At 38.3% G+C, this 18,627-nt stretch overlaps 1 protein-coding gene across 2 annotated transcripts in view; it reads right to left on the reverse strand.

Moving 5' to 3' along the window:
* The window catches only part of CERS6 (ceramide synthase 6), a gene marked incomplete at both ends in the record, with an annotated part of 306,258 nt that overhangs the window by 216,849 nt on the left and 70,782 nt on the right, over positions 1-18,627 (reverse strand). For both annotated transcript variants that reach the window (XM_080719887.1, XM_080719886.1), the window contains one exon: positions 1,141-1,246. In XM_080719887.1, the coding sequence (XP_080576013.1) occupies positions 1,141-1,246 (106 nt within the window). The remainder of the gene's footprint in view (positions 1-1,140; positions 1,247-18,627) is intronic.

The raw sequence follows: 18,627 nt of genomic DNA on the forward strand, positions 1-18,627 counted from the left end.
ACACACACACACACACACACACACACACACACACACAATCAACTAGACTTTATTATAATTCTCCGGGAAAAATACCAGCTTAGAGTGGAAAAACCCTTTATAATTTTTGGTAGAAATGAAGATGATAAAATAAACAAAATTGGATATTTGAGCTAATAGTTGTAAGATAAGAGATAACAAGATTGGCTAAAATTCCCAAAAAAGAACAGAATTTGCTTTCAAATAACATCTTAGAAGCCTAAATAATGAATGAATCTAGAAAAATGAAAGAGATAAAATAAACCATTTAATATATGAACACACAATACTTCTCATAGAATGTTATACTTCAGCTCTTTTATTCCTCCTTGTTCAGGCAAGAGTAAGATAAGATATACAAAAGATCCTTAAGTGATAGGAAGATCGCTGGACTGTGATTTGCCTAGCTCTCTGTGGCTTCTGTGGAGGGTTTCCTACTTCCTTCTCTCCTCTCCTCCTTGTTCTCACACCTCCAGGTGTGGATGCAGAGCAGGGGAGGCAGGCTCCTCCTCCCCTGTCCTTGCCCTCAGCTTCTCACTGCTAGTATTGACAGTAACTCCCACCTGACTATCAGTTCTCTTTTATCCTCCACTATGAACCTATCACATCTCTTCTAATATTCTTGCCCCAATCCTTCATTATTTCACATTACAACTCCTTTCTTCTTTAGTTCTGCCTTTCTGTTGACATTCTCTTTTGACTATTTACCAAGACTCCTAGACTACATGGACATGCTCTCAGCAAAAAAGTCTTTCTTTTTCCCACACATACACAAATCATATTCTTCAGCTCTGTCAAACCACCCCAAAGAGTTTCACCCATTGCTTATCTCTATTGCTTCATGTCACCTGAGACTACAAGAAGCATTAAACTGCATCAGCCACTATCTAATCAAGGCTGTTTTTGACAGCTTCTAAAACCCACTTGAGAGTAAACAAACAGATCTAAAACATGTCCACTTGTATTCAGGGTCTACTGTTTGGCTGCATTCACAATATTTTCATTCTCCCTGGAAGTCCACCTTCAAGTATGAAAGTGGAGCAAAAGCTGATTTTCAAAGCCCAGCAAAGATGGGACTGAATGACTGCAGACCAGCTGTACCCCAGGAAAGGATGCTCTTACCTTTGTAATTGCAGTGAAGACCTTTTCCAGAATGGCGTTGGGCTGGGCTATCTGTGGTCCATTGGCCTGAATGTTGAGGGCTATGGCGCATGGTTTGGCTACAAATCTGAAAGAAAATCAGAAGTTACTCTTTCTACAGCTGTTCTAAATGCCACTCATTATACATTACTTAATTGCTTCAAGAAAGTGCTAGAAGGATTTTATGGGTACACACTGTCAATAGACACATGGGCAACTCTGAAGTACTTTACTGGTTTTCTTCCATTAGTCCTCCAGCAACAACAGGTTTTAAAATCCTTTTAAAGCATTTAGGTGTGTGGATATCGTTTCAGCTATATGGGAGGCAGAGGTAGGAGGATTACTTGAGCTCAAGAATTCAAGCACAAGAGTGAGAGAATTCTGGGCAAGAGTGAGACTCTGTTAAAAAATAATTCTAAGTGAATATACATTTTTTTTGGTACAAGGAATTGAACTCTGGGTCACTGTTCCTCTAAGCTATAACCCTAGCCCTTTTTATTTTGAAATAGGGTCTCCCTAAATTACTGAAAGTCTTAATAAGATGCTGAGGCTGCAATCCTCCTGTCTAAACCTCCTAAGTACTGGGATTACACACACCTGGCTAATAAATAAGACATTTACCCCACTCCTTCAATCCTCAAGTTCTAATGAGACTAAACAGGTAGACTATAAACAAAGGCATATTATTAAGATATATAACTAAAGCAAACCATTACTTTTAAATGATATACTTTTCTTCCTAACACACTATCAATAACGTAATTTTATTCTATGAAAGAATTTGAATTTACTAAGTATCTGATTGCATCAGCAGAAAGAGTCCTTTTTATCTCCCTGGTTACACAGTTGGCCATTTTTGTCTCCATAATCAAAGTGTGCTGTGTTCAGCCCCCAGCACTCGTGGCTTCTGAAAACCCTATGGTTTGTGGTTGTTTGATTCTCACAAGAGTAACGAAGGATAGCAAATAGCATGATGTGCCACACAGGATGAAAGTGTGAAGTGTTTATAAGCATCAGCAGAAATGTTTTTATCCTAAATAAATGTGATGTCAAGAAGAATGGGAAGACTGAGCCTCGTTTCTGGGTATTCTTGATTTGTGAATGAGGCACTAGAGAGTATAGATTGAGTGCATAGGGCCATGGAGGGATGGTGACATCTCTAATAAAACTACAAAAAGAGAAAAGCACTTACAACCTCAAAAGTTGTTTTAGAGTAAATGTTCACAAAATAAGCTTCTGTAAATACTCATGAGTAGCTGACATTGAACCTTTTCTACTAATGCAAACAAATTTCATATCCAATGGAAGTATGACCCAGCTAATTCAATGTGGACGAAAGGCAACAGCTGATAAATATACAAAACAGTAATAGTAAATAGTATAATAGGTAATAGTAAATAGGATTAAAGAATGGTAGACAGAGAAAGTTTTCTGTTTTTTTGGTAATGCTCGGACTGAACTCCTAAGCTACATTCCCAGACGTATTTCATTTTTTTATTTTTGAAAAGGCTCTCACTAAGTTGTGGAAAGCCTCATTAAGTTGCTGAAGCTGGCTGGGAACCCAAGATCCTCTTGGCTCAGCTTCTCAAGTACTGGGATTACAGGCACGCATCACCATACCCAGCTAGGACTTCTTAAATAGAAATGATTAGTTGACATACACACCACCACATAATATTCTACTGGGTTCTGTTTTAAGTAAAAGTGGGGAAATTTATTCTAACCAGAAAACAAGAACACTGTAAACGTGCAAGACTAAACTAGGTCAAAGAGGCACAGAAAATACAGTATGACACCCATAGGACTGCCAGTTCAGGGCCCAGTTGCGAGGAAAGAGTGACTATTCTTTCCCAATTAGTAAAGCTTTTAGAAACTGGATTATTCCCCAAACTTTTATTGTCTCAATTCAGCTTAATGTAAAATCTTCTGGGACATATAATCTATGACCCTACCTTCTTGATAAGAAGTGTCACCTTAGCCCGGCATGGTGGCGCACATTTGTAATGCCAGCATTCGGGAGGCTGAGACAGGAGGATAGTGGTTCGCAGCCCACCTCAGCTACTTAGTGAGGTCCTCTGCAACTCAGTGAGACCCTGTTTCAAAATAAAGAATTAAAAAATAATCGGGCTGGGGTGTAGCTTGGAGGTAGAATACCCCTGGGTTCCATCCCCAGTACTGCAAAAAAAAAAAAAAAAAAAGTGTCACCTTTTCCCACGGGCTCAGGGTTTTCATTGTGAACAATAATTCTGCAGCAGTGGCTGCAGTTACAGCGGCAAATGTGATGCCATTTAAAAGGCAGTGGCCACAGCAGAGTTTCCTTGCCAAAGCTTCCTGCTTTCTGGTCATTTGCCTCCTCACCATAATACTGAATGACGGAGGCAGAAAACATGAGCCCAGCAAAAGTGAAGAATAAAATTAGAAAGTCCAATTAATTTGATGTAGGGGCCCAAGACAACTCTTCCAGTGGTTTTCTTCTACCCTTACCAGCTGGATTTCTCTCCAGCCCTCCTGTCTTCCCCATTCCCACATCTTTTGACACACTGTTCAAGTTCTCTTTGAGACTTTGTCACCACCATCCTGTAACGACCTGGTCAAGGGGACAGTCTCCCCTCTTGTTCTAAACAGCAGAGCCTAAAGGTGAAGGTCGAGTGTTTCAACTCTGTGAACCAAGCACCAGATGGCACCTTTCTTTCTCAGAAGGTCCTCATTCTGACTTACTAGCCAGGCTGAGTCCCAGACTCTGAGGGTTTGGGGAAAGCTGTGTGTATATGAGGAGTGACAGACAAATTTAAGAGAATTTATCTTGAACTGAAGGGTGAAAACTTTAAAGTCCCAGTGGCCCCTTCTTTGCAAAAAGTTACTATGTCATAGGATTTTTGTATTTACATGCCCAGAAATCCATGGGAATTCAATGAACACTTAACAGATGAATATGTGAACAATTGGGTTTTGTAAAACACAATGGTATGTACCTTACTAACTTTTCCAAAGGCCCTATGTTTGTTTGCTTTCCCCCCTGTGGTTCTAGGGATTGTACCCAGGGGTGTTTTACTTCTGAGCTACACCCTCAACCCTTTTTTATTTTATTTTTTTTTCATTTTGAATCAAGGTCTCTCTAAATTACTGAGGCTGATCTCAAACCTGCAATCCTCCTGTTTCAGCCTCCCAAATATTTGGAATTCAGGCATGCACCACTATGCCTGGCCTATATATTTTAACTACCTTGAATATCACATCTATTCAGGGTCATCTGAGTCTCAGAGGGTAGAATACTGCCATTCTAATACCAGAAGCCATTTCTATCATTCTCATGTCCCTGGGATGTCAACACTGCCCCAGAGAGCACATGCATAGGCTCTGCCAACCCCTTGCTAGATATTCTCCTTCCAATGTATCCAGTCTAGAAAGCCAAATACTCCATTTCTAAAATTTTAAAAATTGCACTCAATAGGCAGGAAAATTTACTCTCAAATCTTCAATGAAAGAAGAAAGAAAAGACATATACTCTTCCTAAAATGTACATCTGATTACATAAAAACATAGAAACTTTGTTTTTATTCTCCAAATAATTTATGAATAATTTCTAGCATTATGGTTTTTTCTTCACAAAGCATAACAGATTCCAAATAAAACCCACATCAAGCTGGGCGTGGTGGTGCATACTTGTAATCCCCGCGCTTGGGAGGCGGAGACAGGAGGATTGTGCAGGTTCGAAGCCATCGTAGCTGGCTTAAGAGACTCTGTTTCTAAATAAAATATAAAATAGGTCTGGGAATGTAGCCCAGAGGTAGAGGGTTCCATCCACAGTACCACCAAAAACTAAATAAATAAACCCACATCACAACTACTACAATTTTTATCACCTTCTGACATGGTCCATTTCAGAAATGTTAAATTTTGTTTTTTAATGCTGGCCCTAACAAAAATAAATTCACAAAAAGTGTCTTTCACAACGGATGGAGAGAGAGAGAGAGAGAGAGAGAGAGAGAGAGAGAGAGAGAGAGAGAGAGAGACAGAGACATAGAAACCGATGGATGGATGATGGACCTACAAATTAAATAGTTTAAAGTAAGTATGAACTCCCAAGCTTTGATGATTACCTTCACTAGGAAGAGCTCACCTAATTACTTTTTTTTTTATCTAAGGCAGCAACATCACCTTCAAAAGATCAAACAACCATAAAGTACTTTCATGTACTATATTTGAAAGTAAATATAAGGATGTAAGCTTTGAAAAATACTGGTCTCTGTTAAAAGGCAGAGGAAATATCTAAGGCATTTCTACTTTTCAATTCTATTGAACAACATGTAATTGTATTTTAAACATGAATAAAACATCCAAACACAATATGCTGAAGTAAGTACTGGACAGTGTTTTGGCAAGAGGTATACCCAAACCTGTGCAAAGTGAACTTTGCATTCAAAGAAGCGTATAATCTGGAAAAGATTATTAAAAAAAAAAAAGGACAGGGTATGTGTTAAATTTACAGGGTATGTGTTGTTGTTCTAATTACTTAAAAAAATATTGCTAGACATGATGGTGCATGCATATAATTCCAGGACATGGGAGGATGAGACAGAAGGATTGCAGGTTCAGAGCCAGTCTCAGAAAATTAGTGAGGCTCTCAGCAAACTAGCAAGACCCTGTTTCAAAATAAAATAGGACTAGGGGTGTAGCTCAGAGGTAAAATGCCCCGGTTCAATCCCTAATACCATACACACACACACACACACACACACACACACACACACACACAGCAATCATTTTCAATGAGTAGAAAAATCAGAAATTGTTAGTCCTTTCCAACAATATAATATTTTTTATATTTTCAAAGATAGTTAGAAAGCTGTGATGCTGGATATGCAAACCTACACATGATAAAATTGTATACAATTAAACATCAATCTCTCTTCTTCTCTCTCTCTCTCTCTTTCTCTCTGTCTTTCTCTCTCTCTCTCTCTCTCTCTCTCTCTCTCTCTCTCACACACACACACACACACCACACACACACACACACACACACACATACACACAGAAAACTGAAAAAATCTGAATAAGATCAGTAAATTATATCAGTGTCAATATCCCAGTTGTGATATCATACTACAGTTTTGCAAGGGGTAACTGGGTAGAGTACACATGAGCTCTTTCTGCAATAATTCTTATAACTGTATGTAAATCTACAACTATGTCAATAAAGAGTTCAATGAAAAATCACTGGATAGGGAATTCTGAAGTTATCGCTGAGGAATGAGCTCCTGGTAGATTTTCCACCTTTAAAAACTTGACTCAAGCTAGGCGTGGTGGCTCAGGATTGTAATCCCAGCATTCGGGAGGCTGAGACAGGAGGATTGCGGTTGGCAGACAGTTCAGCTACTTAGTGAGGCCCATTGCACTCAGTGAGACCCTGTTTCAAAATAAAGATGAAAAAATAGGGCTGGGGGTGTAGCTCAGAGGTAGGATGCCCCTGGGTTCCATCACCAGTACTGGAAAAAAAAAACTTGACTCAATCTGCATAACCTAATAACCCTCCCCCAACACCCACCAAATATATTACTTGAGGGCTCTGGATACTAAATACAAGCAAAGAGGCTGGAAAGGAGTCAAGAGCTGGTGCGAGCTCCCTGCACAGAATGAACTCCCCATCTCAAGCATGCCATGTGCATCCCTGCCCTGATCAGTCAGTCACAGTGGCAGGTACAACTGTAATAGAAAAACACGCTCTCTTTCTAACTGCAGGAACCAGGGGAAGGAGCCTGGAGAAATCAGATCAGGACTAGAGAACCACAGAAGAAAACAACAGAGAAGGAAACCTTAAATCTATATATAACCACACAAGAGTCTGGCTGACTTCTGAACCACGAATATATAAGGTAAACTGAAAACTAACAGCTAAGATTTGAAGAGCTGATCTGACTGAAGCTCATGTCTACAATAGGCATGACACTGTATAATTTGCATCTAAATAAACTGCCTGTTAACAAAAACATCAACATTTTTCAGAAATTTTTTTTTTTTGGTGGTACTAGGGTTCCTGGAAGCCCTTCTACCTCCGGGCTACACTCCCAGACCTATTTTTTATACATTTTTATTTGGAAACAGGGTCTCATAAGCCAGCGTGCGCGGCTGGCTTCGAACCTGCGCGATCCTCCTGTCTCTGCCTCCCAAGCGCGGGTATTACAAGCGTGCACCACCACGCCCGGCATTTCAGAAATGTTTGAAAAAAATGTCTAGAACCTCCACAGCATTAACTTTTTCTATGTATGTCCAGAATATAATCTATTATGTTGAGGAACAGTAATGAAAATATGATCCAGTTTTAGGTAAATAAACATACAAAAGAAAAATTCAGCTACGCATGGTAGCACATACCTTTTATCCCAGCACTTGGGAGGCTGAGACAGGAGGAGTGCAAGATCGAGATAAGTCTCAGCAACTTAGCAAGTCCCTCTTTCAAAATTAAAATTAAGAGGACTTCTGGGAAGATGGCGACGTAGAAAAGCGGTGTTTACAAGTCCCGCTAACAATCGATCTCTATTACCACAAAATCAGCGCCTTTCATAGCCAGAAATAAATAAAAACTGTAAATACAAGGGACAAAGAAAAAGAAGGCTGGCAGCTCCCCATGGGAGAATGCCCAGCCTGACACCCCCATGGTCTACAGCAGCCTCAATTGACTCCCTGGGTCTGAGACTTTGCGATACAACCCAGTACCACAGACTTGAGATCCAGAGCACCTTAAGTGAAGTCGTAGTGACCCAGGGAAGAACCCAAAGAAGGCACAAACTTCCAAAATCATGGGAAAGAGAAATAACAATGGAGCAATGAATGCCCACAACCCCACAACATCAGAACCTGATAACACAGAAATTCAGAGATCTCTAGAAGATCAAATTAGGAAAATAACTGTAGAAATAATACAGGACTTTCGAAAAGAATTCAGAGAGAGAGCCAAAAAGAGATAAAGGATGCAATCATTGAAGTAAAGGCCTCAATTCAAACTATAAATAACAGATTAGACCACATGGAGAATAGAATCTTGCTCCTAGAAGATGATCAATCCAAAAATGAACGCATAGTCTCTAATTTAGAAAAAAAAATCCGGCAGCAGGAATTTGATATTGAAGAAATATAGGCCTATTTGAAGAGAGCTAACCTAAGAATAATTGGAATACAGGAGGGAAAAGAAGGTGAAACCAAAGGGATCAATAATCTATTCAAGGAAGTGATAGCAGAAAATTTTCTAAACATAGAGCAAGAGGTCAATACACAAGTCCAATAAACTTATAGAACTCCCTTTAGACAGGATCAGAGAAGAGGATCCCCACGCCACATAATTGTCAAAATGACTAATGTGGAAGCCAAGCAGAGAATCTTAAAGGCAACAAAAACAAAAGCACAAGTGACATTCAGAGGCAAACCAATTAGAATCACTCCAGACTTCCCAAACCAAGTCATGAGAGCCAGAAGGGCTTGGAGTAACATATTCCAAACTCTGAAAGAAAACAACTTCCAGCCAAAAATTTTCTACCCAGCAAAACTATCAAATTAGATGGAAATAAGAAGCTTCCATGACAAACAGAAACTGAAGGAATTTATGTCTTCAAAACCAGCGCTAGAGAAAATACTCAAGGAGATTAATTGCAAGGAAGAAATAGGTAACACACACCAGAACCAGAGAAACAAGATTTACAGACAACTAAGCAAAGAAGAATAAACAGTATCTCAAACAGAAATAAAATCTTAACATGTTAGGAATTAAAAATTATCTCTGTATAATCACACTGAATGTAAATGGCCTCAACTCCCCAATAAAAAGAAATAAAGTGGCAAAATGGATTAAAAACCAGAATCCATCCATCTGCTGCTTACAAGAAACACACTTACAAGTAAAGATAGAAACAAACTCAAGGTAAAGGGCTGGAGCAAGGTAATCCATGCTAATGGAACTCGAAGAAAAGCAGGAGTAGCAACTATGATATCAGACAAGTTAGACTTCAAACCTAAACTTATTAGAAGAGAAAAAGAAGGTCATATTTTACTGGTAAAAGAAATAATCCAGCAAGAGGAAATAACAATAATCAATATCTATGCCTCAAACATAGGTGCAGCTACTTTCATAAGTCAAACTCTTTGTGACATGAAGTCACACATAAATCCCAATACAATAATACTGGGAGACTTCAACACAACACTCACAACACTAGACTGATCTTCCAGACAAAGGGTCAGTAAAGATGCCTCAGAACTAAAGAACACCATTAACCGAATAAAGACAGTTCAAGGAAGGAAAACTACAGGCCTATATCTCTGATGAACTTGGATGCAGAACTATTAAAATACTAGCAACACGCATTCAAAACCACATCAAGAAAATCATACACCATGACCAAGTAGGGTTCTTCCCAGGGATACAAGGCCGGTTCAACATACAAAAATCAATCCCTGTAATTCACCATATAAACAGATTCAAAGACAAAAATCACATGATCATTTCAATAGACACTGAAAAAGCATTTAATAAAATTCAACATCCATTTATGATAAAAACACTGCAGAGAACTGGAATAGAAGGAACATATCTCAACATTATTAAGGCAATCTACAATAAGCCCACTGCCAACATCATATTAAATGGGGAAAAACTTCAGGAATTCCCCCTAAAAACAGAAACAAGACAAGGATGTCCATTATCACCACTTCTCTTCAATATAGTACTAGGGACTCTAGCCAGAGCAATAAGGCAAGAAAAGGAAATCAGAGGAGTACAAATAGGAAAAGAAGAACTCAAACTTTCACTATTTGCAGATGACATGATACTATATTTAGAAAACCCAACAAACTAAACCAAAAGGCTTAAAGAACTGATCAACAAATTCAACAAAGTATCTGGATACAAAATCAATCTCAAAAAATCAGAAGCTTTCCTGTACACCAACCATAAATCCACTGAAAAAAAAAATTCAGAAGACACTTCCACTCAGGATCTCCCACAAAAAAATAAAATACCTAGGAATAAGCTTGACAAAGGAGGTAAAAGATCTCTACAAAGAAAATTATAAAACACTGAAAAAATAAATCGAAGAAGATCTTAGAAGATGGGAGGATCTTCCATGTTCATGGACTGGCAGAATAAATATCATTAAAATGACCATCCTCTCAAAAGTGATCTAGAGATTTAACGCAATGCCCATTAAACTATCAAGATCATTCCTCACAGAAATCGAAAAATAAGTCCTTAAATTTATCTGGAATGACAAAAAGCCCAGAATAGCCAAGGTAGTTCTCAGCAACAAAAATCATGCAGGAGCAATCACAATACCTGACTTTAAACTATACTACAAAGCCATTGTCATAAAAACAGCATGGTACTGGCAAAAAAAAAAAAAAAAAAAAAAACACAGATACATAGACCAATGGTGCAGAACAGAAGACCCAGAAACAAGTCCACACACTTGCAGCCAATTGATTTTGACAAAGGGGCCAAAAACATACACTGGAGAAAAGATAGCCTGTTCAACAAATGGTGTTGGCAAAACTGGTTAACCATATGCAGAAATTGGAAATTAATCCCACTTTCTAACCTTGTACAAAAGTCAACTCAAGATGGATCAAAGACTTGGAAATCAAACCAGAGACCTTGAAGCTCCTTGAGGAGGGCATTGGTCCAACACTGCAAAACATAGGCTCAGACAAACATTTCCTCAACAAGACCCCAAAGGCACAACAAATTAAAAGGCGAATCAATACGTGGAATTGCATGAAACTAAAGAGCTTCTGTTCACCAAAGGAAACTGTCAAGAACCTCAATCAAGAGCCAACAAAATGGGAGATTTGTCACCTACACCACCGATAGAGGACTAATATCTCGAATATACAGAGAACTCAAGAAACTCAAAACTAAGAAAACAAAGCATCCAATAACAAAATGGGCAAATGAACTAAATAAACACTTCACAAAAGAAGAAATTTAAATGGCCAATAAATGCATGAAAAAAATGCTCAACATTACTGGCAGAGAGATGCAAATCAAAACTACCCTGAGATTTCACCTAACTCCAACTAGAATGGCAATCATTCAAAACACAAACAACAACAGATGCTGGCGAGGATGTGGAGAAGTGGGAACTCTAAAACATTGTTGGTGGGATTGCAAATTAGTGCAACCACTTTGGAAAACAGTATGGAGAATCCTCAGAAGAATGGGAGCAAATCTACCATTTGATCCAGCAATACCACTTCTGGGTATCTACCCAAAAGAAAGCAAACCAAACTACCAAATTAATGCATGTGTACCTATGTTCATTGCTGCCCAATTCACCATAGCCAAACTATGGAACCAGCCAAGATGTCCATCAACAGATGAATGGATTACAAAACTGTGGGATATGTACACAATGGAATTTTACTCAGCCATCAAAAAAACTCAATTACATCATTTTCAGGGAAATGGATGGAACTGGAGGACATTATGCTAAGTGAGATTAGTCAGTCACAAAAAATAAGAAATCAGATGCTTTCCCTAATATGTGAGAGTTAGGGAGAAATGGGTCATAGGAGGAATTCTTGAAAAAGGAAATCCTATAGAGGAGCAAACAAGACAACCTAAAGGAGGAGAAAGGAGGGGGAAGAGGAAAATCTCTAAAGCACACAATGTACTTAAACATATCAAAGTCAACCACTAAGCCAAGCAAGGGAAGAATGGACATGGAGGGAATGGGGTGGGAATTGGGTAGGGGTTAAATCAGTGATGTGTACATATATGTACACACAAATTTTTTACCCCAATATGATGTATGAATATAATGCACCAACAAAATTTTTTAAAAAAATTAAAATTAAAAATGGCTGGGGGTGTAGCTCAGAGGTACAAAGTCCCTGATTTCAAGCTTCTAGTACCAAATAAATTAATATAAAAAAAAGTTCTAGAGAACTTGTAATATACAATCTGAAAAAGAAAAAAATAGAAATTCAAATATTTGGAGGACTTGTGGGGCAGTTTTTAAAGTTTAATATATGGGTAAAACAAGGCAATAACCTGGGGAAGAAAAAAAAATAGTCTCCAACTTTTCAAATCAAGTAAAAGGCATAGATATGCAAGACACAGACAGACAAGGAGACTAAGAACCCCAAAATGAGATAAATTCCAAGAGAAAAACTTGAACAAGTCAAACAGAGAAAAACCAAAGATAAAAAGATACTCTTGAAAGTCACCAGGAAAAATTTAGATTATATATAGAGAAAAATAATTTAAATGCAATGTACTTCTTATTGGAAATGATGAAAATATGATGACAGTGGAATAACATTGTTAAAGTGCTGAATACAAAAGCAAAACTGTTAACCCAGAGTTCTATGTTCACAAAATTATTCTTCCATAAATCAATGTAAAAGTAAAACAAAGGTAACGATGGCTTCCGGACCCCATTTCACCTTCTGTAGGTTGAACGGCACCAAAATGGGGAAACAGATTTTTAAGAATTATTGGAAAATACAAACTTACTCACCAGGTCTTTGGAACTAACCACAATCCATTAATACCAAATGAACTAGGTAAATCCAGTTTTGAGAAATAACATATGCCCTACCCCAGACTGTGCTGGAAAAAATCTAACTATGTATGGGTAAAAATTGAGAAGTGGGAAGAAGTGGTTGAGTCTATTGCCTGACTACAGGCCCTTCCCTAGACATCAACATGCACCCAGTAATGACTAGGTGCCCCCAAGCTAGCATCACAGTATTAAATTTAGAGTTAGCGATAACAGTGTGGATAGGGTTTTGAAAGTGAGCATGAAGTGCTCGCTTACACATTCTATGTGTTCACGTGACTCAGTGAGTCAGTGCTTGGCCACATCTGTGTATTCCATGATCTTATCTAAGAGAGCACTGTTGCAAGAAAAGAAATATTTAATGGGAGGTCAGTAATGAGGAAAAGAAACTAATATGTATAGACACAGTTCTTTATAATGTTTTATTCTCTTTTTAAAATCAATAATCACTTTTTTGTTTTGTTTTGTTTTGGTGGTACTGGGGTTCATGGAAGCCCTTCTACCTCCAGGGTACACTCCCAGACCTATTTTATACTTTGTATTTGGAAACAGGGTCTCTTAAGCCAGCTTGACTTGCTTCGAACCAGCGTGATCCTCCTGTCTCTGCCTCCCAAGCGCGGGGATTATAAGCGTGCACTACCACGCCCGGCTAACCACTTTCTTGAGGCAAATATTCATCCCATTTTATGGTAATAGAAATGAAAGTTCAAAGAAGTTAAAGAATCTGCCAAGGTCTTAAAGCTAGTTAAATACCTTATATAAGATTTAGACACAGTTGCTCCTAATGTAATCTATAAACAATTTATTTGCTCTTTCTTGTAAACTTAGAAAAGATAATTATGGAGACTTTATTAAAATATTTGGATTTGAAAACTGGGCTTGGTGGCGCACGCTTATAATCCCCGCACTTGGGAAGCTGAGACAGGAGGATCGCATAGGTTTGAAACCAGCCTCAGCTACTTAGTGAGGCTCTTAGCAACTTTGTGAGATCCTGTTTCCAAACAAAATATATATAAAAAAAAATTAGGTCTGGGAGTATAGCCTGGAAGTAGAAAGCCTCTGGGTTCCACCCCCAGTATCACCAAATAATAATAATAATAATAATAATAATAATAATAATAATAATTGCAATATGGTCATCTACTTTTGCTCAGTAATGTCACTTTTAAGGATTCATCTAAGGAAATTTGTCAAACAAAGAAAAACCATGACTGTAAAAGTATTCACACACCATTATCTGTATGTACGGGGTTGGAAATAGCTAGTGATTCACTAATAAATGACTCATAACATTTATGATGTATCAGTCCTGTTCTAAGCATTGGAAATACAGCAAAAAAAGAAAATTCTTGCTTTTATGGAACTTATATTCTAGTGGGGTGGGGGTAGGATAAAAGTAAGGTGGTAGATATTATAGCAGATAGTAAAAAGTGCTCTAAAGAAAAAGAAAGCCTCTTAAGAAAGATAGGGCTACCAGTGAGCTGTTGAAACATTAAATAGACTGGCCAGGGAGGAGCTAATTGCAAAAGTAAACAGAATCATGAAGGAAGTGATAAGCTAGGGATATAAGCAAAGAAGAACATTCTGGAAGAAACAGCAGCCAAGGGCCAAGGTCCTGAAGCAGGAGGATGGCTCCGATGGTGAAGGCAAGCAGGAGTGCCCACGTGTGGCTGGACAGAGTCCAGGAACACAGGAGCAAACCAAAGTCAGAGGGCAGCAAGCAGTCAGGTCACCCTGCCTTGCAGGCCACCTGAAGGACTTTGGTTTTCACCCAGTGAGACGGGGAAGCCACATACTCAGAAGAAAATGTAAATGCTCTAATTTTCTTTTACAAGATCACCAGCTCCTCTGTTAAAAACAGACTGGAGGGAAACAAGGTTGGGAACTTGAGGCCAACTGGGAGAGGAGCCTGAAGAGGGCAAGAGATGACTCCACAAAGGACCTGGAGAGAAAGGATCTGAGCCTGTGACAATCACAAGGGCTGGGCTGGGCCCACAGAGCTCACTGAGGGACCAGACATGGAATGAGGGAAGGAAGGAATAAAGGAAGGCAACAGGCCTGCGGTCTGAGCACCCGAAGGGACGCAGTTAGGCTTGGAGGTTGACGGGGATGAGCATGATGTTGGGATGAGGTGTGGGAGGGTGGGGTTACGCAGTGTAGGCTTATTAGGCTTATAAGTGGAGACATCAAGTAGGCAACCTGGTATTCATGACAGGCTTGGCCCAGAGACACAAAATTGGTGTCAGCATAGATGGCATTCAGAGACATAAGATGAAGAAAATTACCTGGAAAGAGAGTATAAATAAATGGGAGGATATTCCAGAAATAAACCCTAGGGCAAGTCTAATTGTCTAATATTTAAAAATTTGAGTACAAGCTGGGCACAATAGTGTGTGCCTGTAAGCCCAATACTTAGGAGGCTGAGGCAGAAAGATTACAGTTTCAAGGCCAGCCTCAGACCTCAGTGAGGCCCTCAGCAACTTATTGAGACTCTGTTTCAGCATAAAAAAAAAAAAGTGCTAGGGGTACAAACCCAGAGGTAGAAGGTCCATTGGTTCAATCTCCAATATCAATATACATTCTAGAGTACAAAAATGATATAAGAACATGAAAACATCTAACACAATGTTAATTTTAAAAGTGACATATTGACTAAAACAATAACTAGAAAATAAAGCATTGATAGAATAAAATATTAAAAATAACAATTGATATATCAGAAGATTTAGCATTATATTTCTTTTGTGTTTCTTTTGTGGTTGAGTAACACTAAAACCCAGGTGGGGTAGCTCATAAAAATATAACAAACCTTACAGTAAAAGAGAATTATAGACAGGGCAAAGACAATTAAAAACAATATGGTACTTCCTGTTTTCTAAGCACTCAAGAAATGTTTATTGCCCATGAAAATTCTACCCACTCTTCATTTTGTAACTTTTGTGACTTTTTAACATAATATAGATTATACATACTATAGAAATAACAAAATGAACTTGTAATAACATTAAAATACTGCCGAGAACACCATCACTCAAAGATAATCATTATTAACATTTGAATATTTTCTGCTTTCCCTCCCTATACTCAACCAGATTTTTTTAGTACTTTGTTTACCATATTTTTATCAAACAACACTGCTTCACACTATGTGTGTTTAGTAATCTGCTTCACTTTCTCACTGTGAATTGTTCCCTCAGGAAATCACACATGATTGCAAAGCATGGTATTTAATGATTACATAGGGTTACATTATTGTTCTCACTTCTTGCTATTGTGAAGACTCTCAGGAAACCATCACCGGGCCCTTTTTGACCAACAGAACTCTGGTTAAATTCCCAAAATATAATCACAATAGAGATGATTTGAGCAAAGATGAATTAGGAGAATTGAATTCTTTATACCGACCACTAAAATAATTCTATCACCACAGGATAACTATCTGCTCTACTACCACCACTTGAATGTAGGCTCATCCTTCCTGGTTATTATTTCTGGAGAATGAAAGAAATCAACCACAAAGTTTTGAAGAGGGAAATCTCTAGATTCTTCTACAACCTAAATAAGATTTCAGCTATATTTTTATAGATTGTTGATAATCCATAGAAAATGGGCAAAAAGCCAGGTGTGGTTGTGCACACTTTTAATCCTAGTACTTGGGATGCTGAGACAGGACGATCGTGCAGGTTAAAGCCAGCCTCAACTACTTAATGATGCTCTCAGCAACTTAGTGAGATCCTGTTTCCAAATAAAATATAAAATAGGTCTGAGAGTGTAGCCCGGAGGTCACACACAGAAAGAAAATGGGCAAAAATACACTAAATAGAAATATGCTAAATAGGCAGTTCAGAGAAAGTAGAAAAGTCCATAAACACATGAGATTCTTAACCTCATAAGGAAAATATAACCAGGCCATTCCACATTACCAGTCTCCATCTGATCATATTAAATGCTGCTGAAAAATACTTGGAGGCACAAGAATTCCTACAAACTGCTTTTAGAAGTTGAGTTTGAAATGTACATAGGATGTAAATAGTAACTCACAGAAATAAGTAGCAGTGAAGCCGGGCAGGGTGGCACCTGCTGGTAATCCCAGCATTCGGAAGGCTGAGATGGGAGGATCACAGTTTGAAGACAACCTCAGCTACCTAGTGAGGCCCTTTGTGACTCAATGAGACCCTGTTTCAAAATATAGAATAAAGCCGGGTGTGGTGTGGTGGCACACGCTGGTAATCCCCACACTTGGGAGGCGGAGACAGGAGGATTATGCAGTTTCGGAGCCAGCCTCGCTGGCTTAAGAGACCCTGTTTTCAAATTAAAAATATAAAAAAATATATAGGTCTGGGAGTGTAGCCCAGAGGTAGATGGGTTTCCAGGAACACTAGTACCACAAAAAAAAAAAAAAAATCAAAACAAAACAAAATAAAGAATAAAAAACAGAGCTGGGGTGTAGCTCAGAGGTCGAATGCCCCTGGGTTCCATCCCCAGTACTGAAAAAAAAGAAAAAAAAAAAAAAAAAAGAAAGAAGTATCAATGATCAGTATATATGGGAAAAGATGGTTGTCCTTACAAACTTTTCTATATAACAGGTATAAAAAGGTATTATTTTCACTTATGATTTTTACCAAACATTTACATTTTAATAAATCCCATTATTGACAAAAATGAAGAGAGTAAGGTACTCTGGTGAACTGTTACTGGTGCAGCCTTGAAAATACAACTTATCAGAATTCAGCAAATTGTTAAAATGCCTAAGCCCTCTGGGCATATTAATTACATATCCCACTAGAATCTCATCTTATGTCTACTAACATTTTAAAAACAAAGTTCATTGCAGTATTACTTGAAATAGCTAAAAAAGACAGGATCCATAAGAAATATGATACGTTCCTATAGAATAGAATTCTGTGAGACTGTTAAAATGAGGTAATTTGACCGGGTGTGGTGGCGCACGCTTATAATCCCAGTGCTTGGGAAGCAGAGACAGGAGGATCGCACTGGTTCGAAGCCAGCCTGGCTGGCTTAAGAGACCCTGTTTCCAAATAAAAATATAAAATGGATCTGGGACTGTAGCCCGGATGTAGAAGGGCTTCCAGGAACCCCAGTACCACCAAAAAAAAAAAAAAAAAAAAAAAAAGAAGTAATTTGTTGTGTTTCAAGACATCATACTAAAAGTAAATGCAAGAATAAAAAGAATAAAACCCCATTTTTACTTTAAAAATTTATCATGGACAATAGTGAAAATTGCTAATGGTGCTAATATTTGGGGTTAAGAAAATACATAATTTGAATTTCATATGTTTCTGTATCTAAATTTGTATATGTGCATGTTTAATATTTATTTAAAGGTAAATAACATTTAACTGCTTTCAATGAATATCTAGTAACATGGAAAAGTGCTCAGAAGCAAGAGGTAAGGCTACTGTACATGATCACTATTTATACACACATATAAATTTATGATATATAAAATAAATTGAAAATATACTAAAAGGTTAACTGTGTTTGCTGCCAGAGGATGGGAGCCTCATCTTTGCTGCCATATAATGACTTTAATATTCCTTTTTCTGAATGTGCAAGCTTTTGATATAAAAAATAAAAAATAAGTATTTTTGAAAATAGGCCAGGTGTGGTGGCGCACACTTGTAATCCCAGCATTCTGGAGGCTTAAACCAGAGGATTGCAGTTCAGCGGACAGCCTCAGCTACTTAGCGAGGCCCTTTGCAACTCAGCGAGACCCTGTTTCAAAAAATAGCAATGACTAAAATAAATAGGACTGGGGTAGAATGCCCATGGATTCCAGCCCCAGTGCTGCAAAAAAGGAAGGAAGGAAGGAAGGAAGGAAGGAAGGAAGGAAGGAAGGAGGGAGGGAGGGAGGGAGGAAAGGAAAGAAAGAGAGAGAGGGAGAAAGAAAGAAAGAACA

This window comes from Muscardinus avellanarius, assembly GCF_963383645.1.
Source record: "Muscardinus avellanarius genome assembly, chromosome: 2".
NCBI classification, from domain to species: domain Eukaryota; kingdom Metazoa; phylum Chordata; class Mammalia; order Rodentia; family Gliridae; genus Muscardinus; species Muscardinus avellanarius.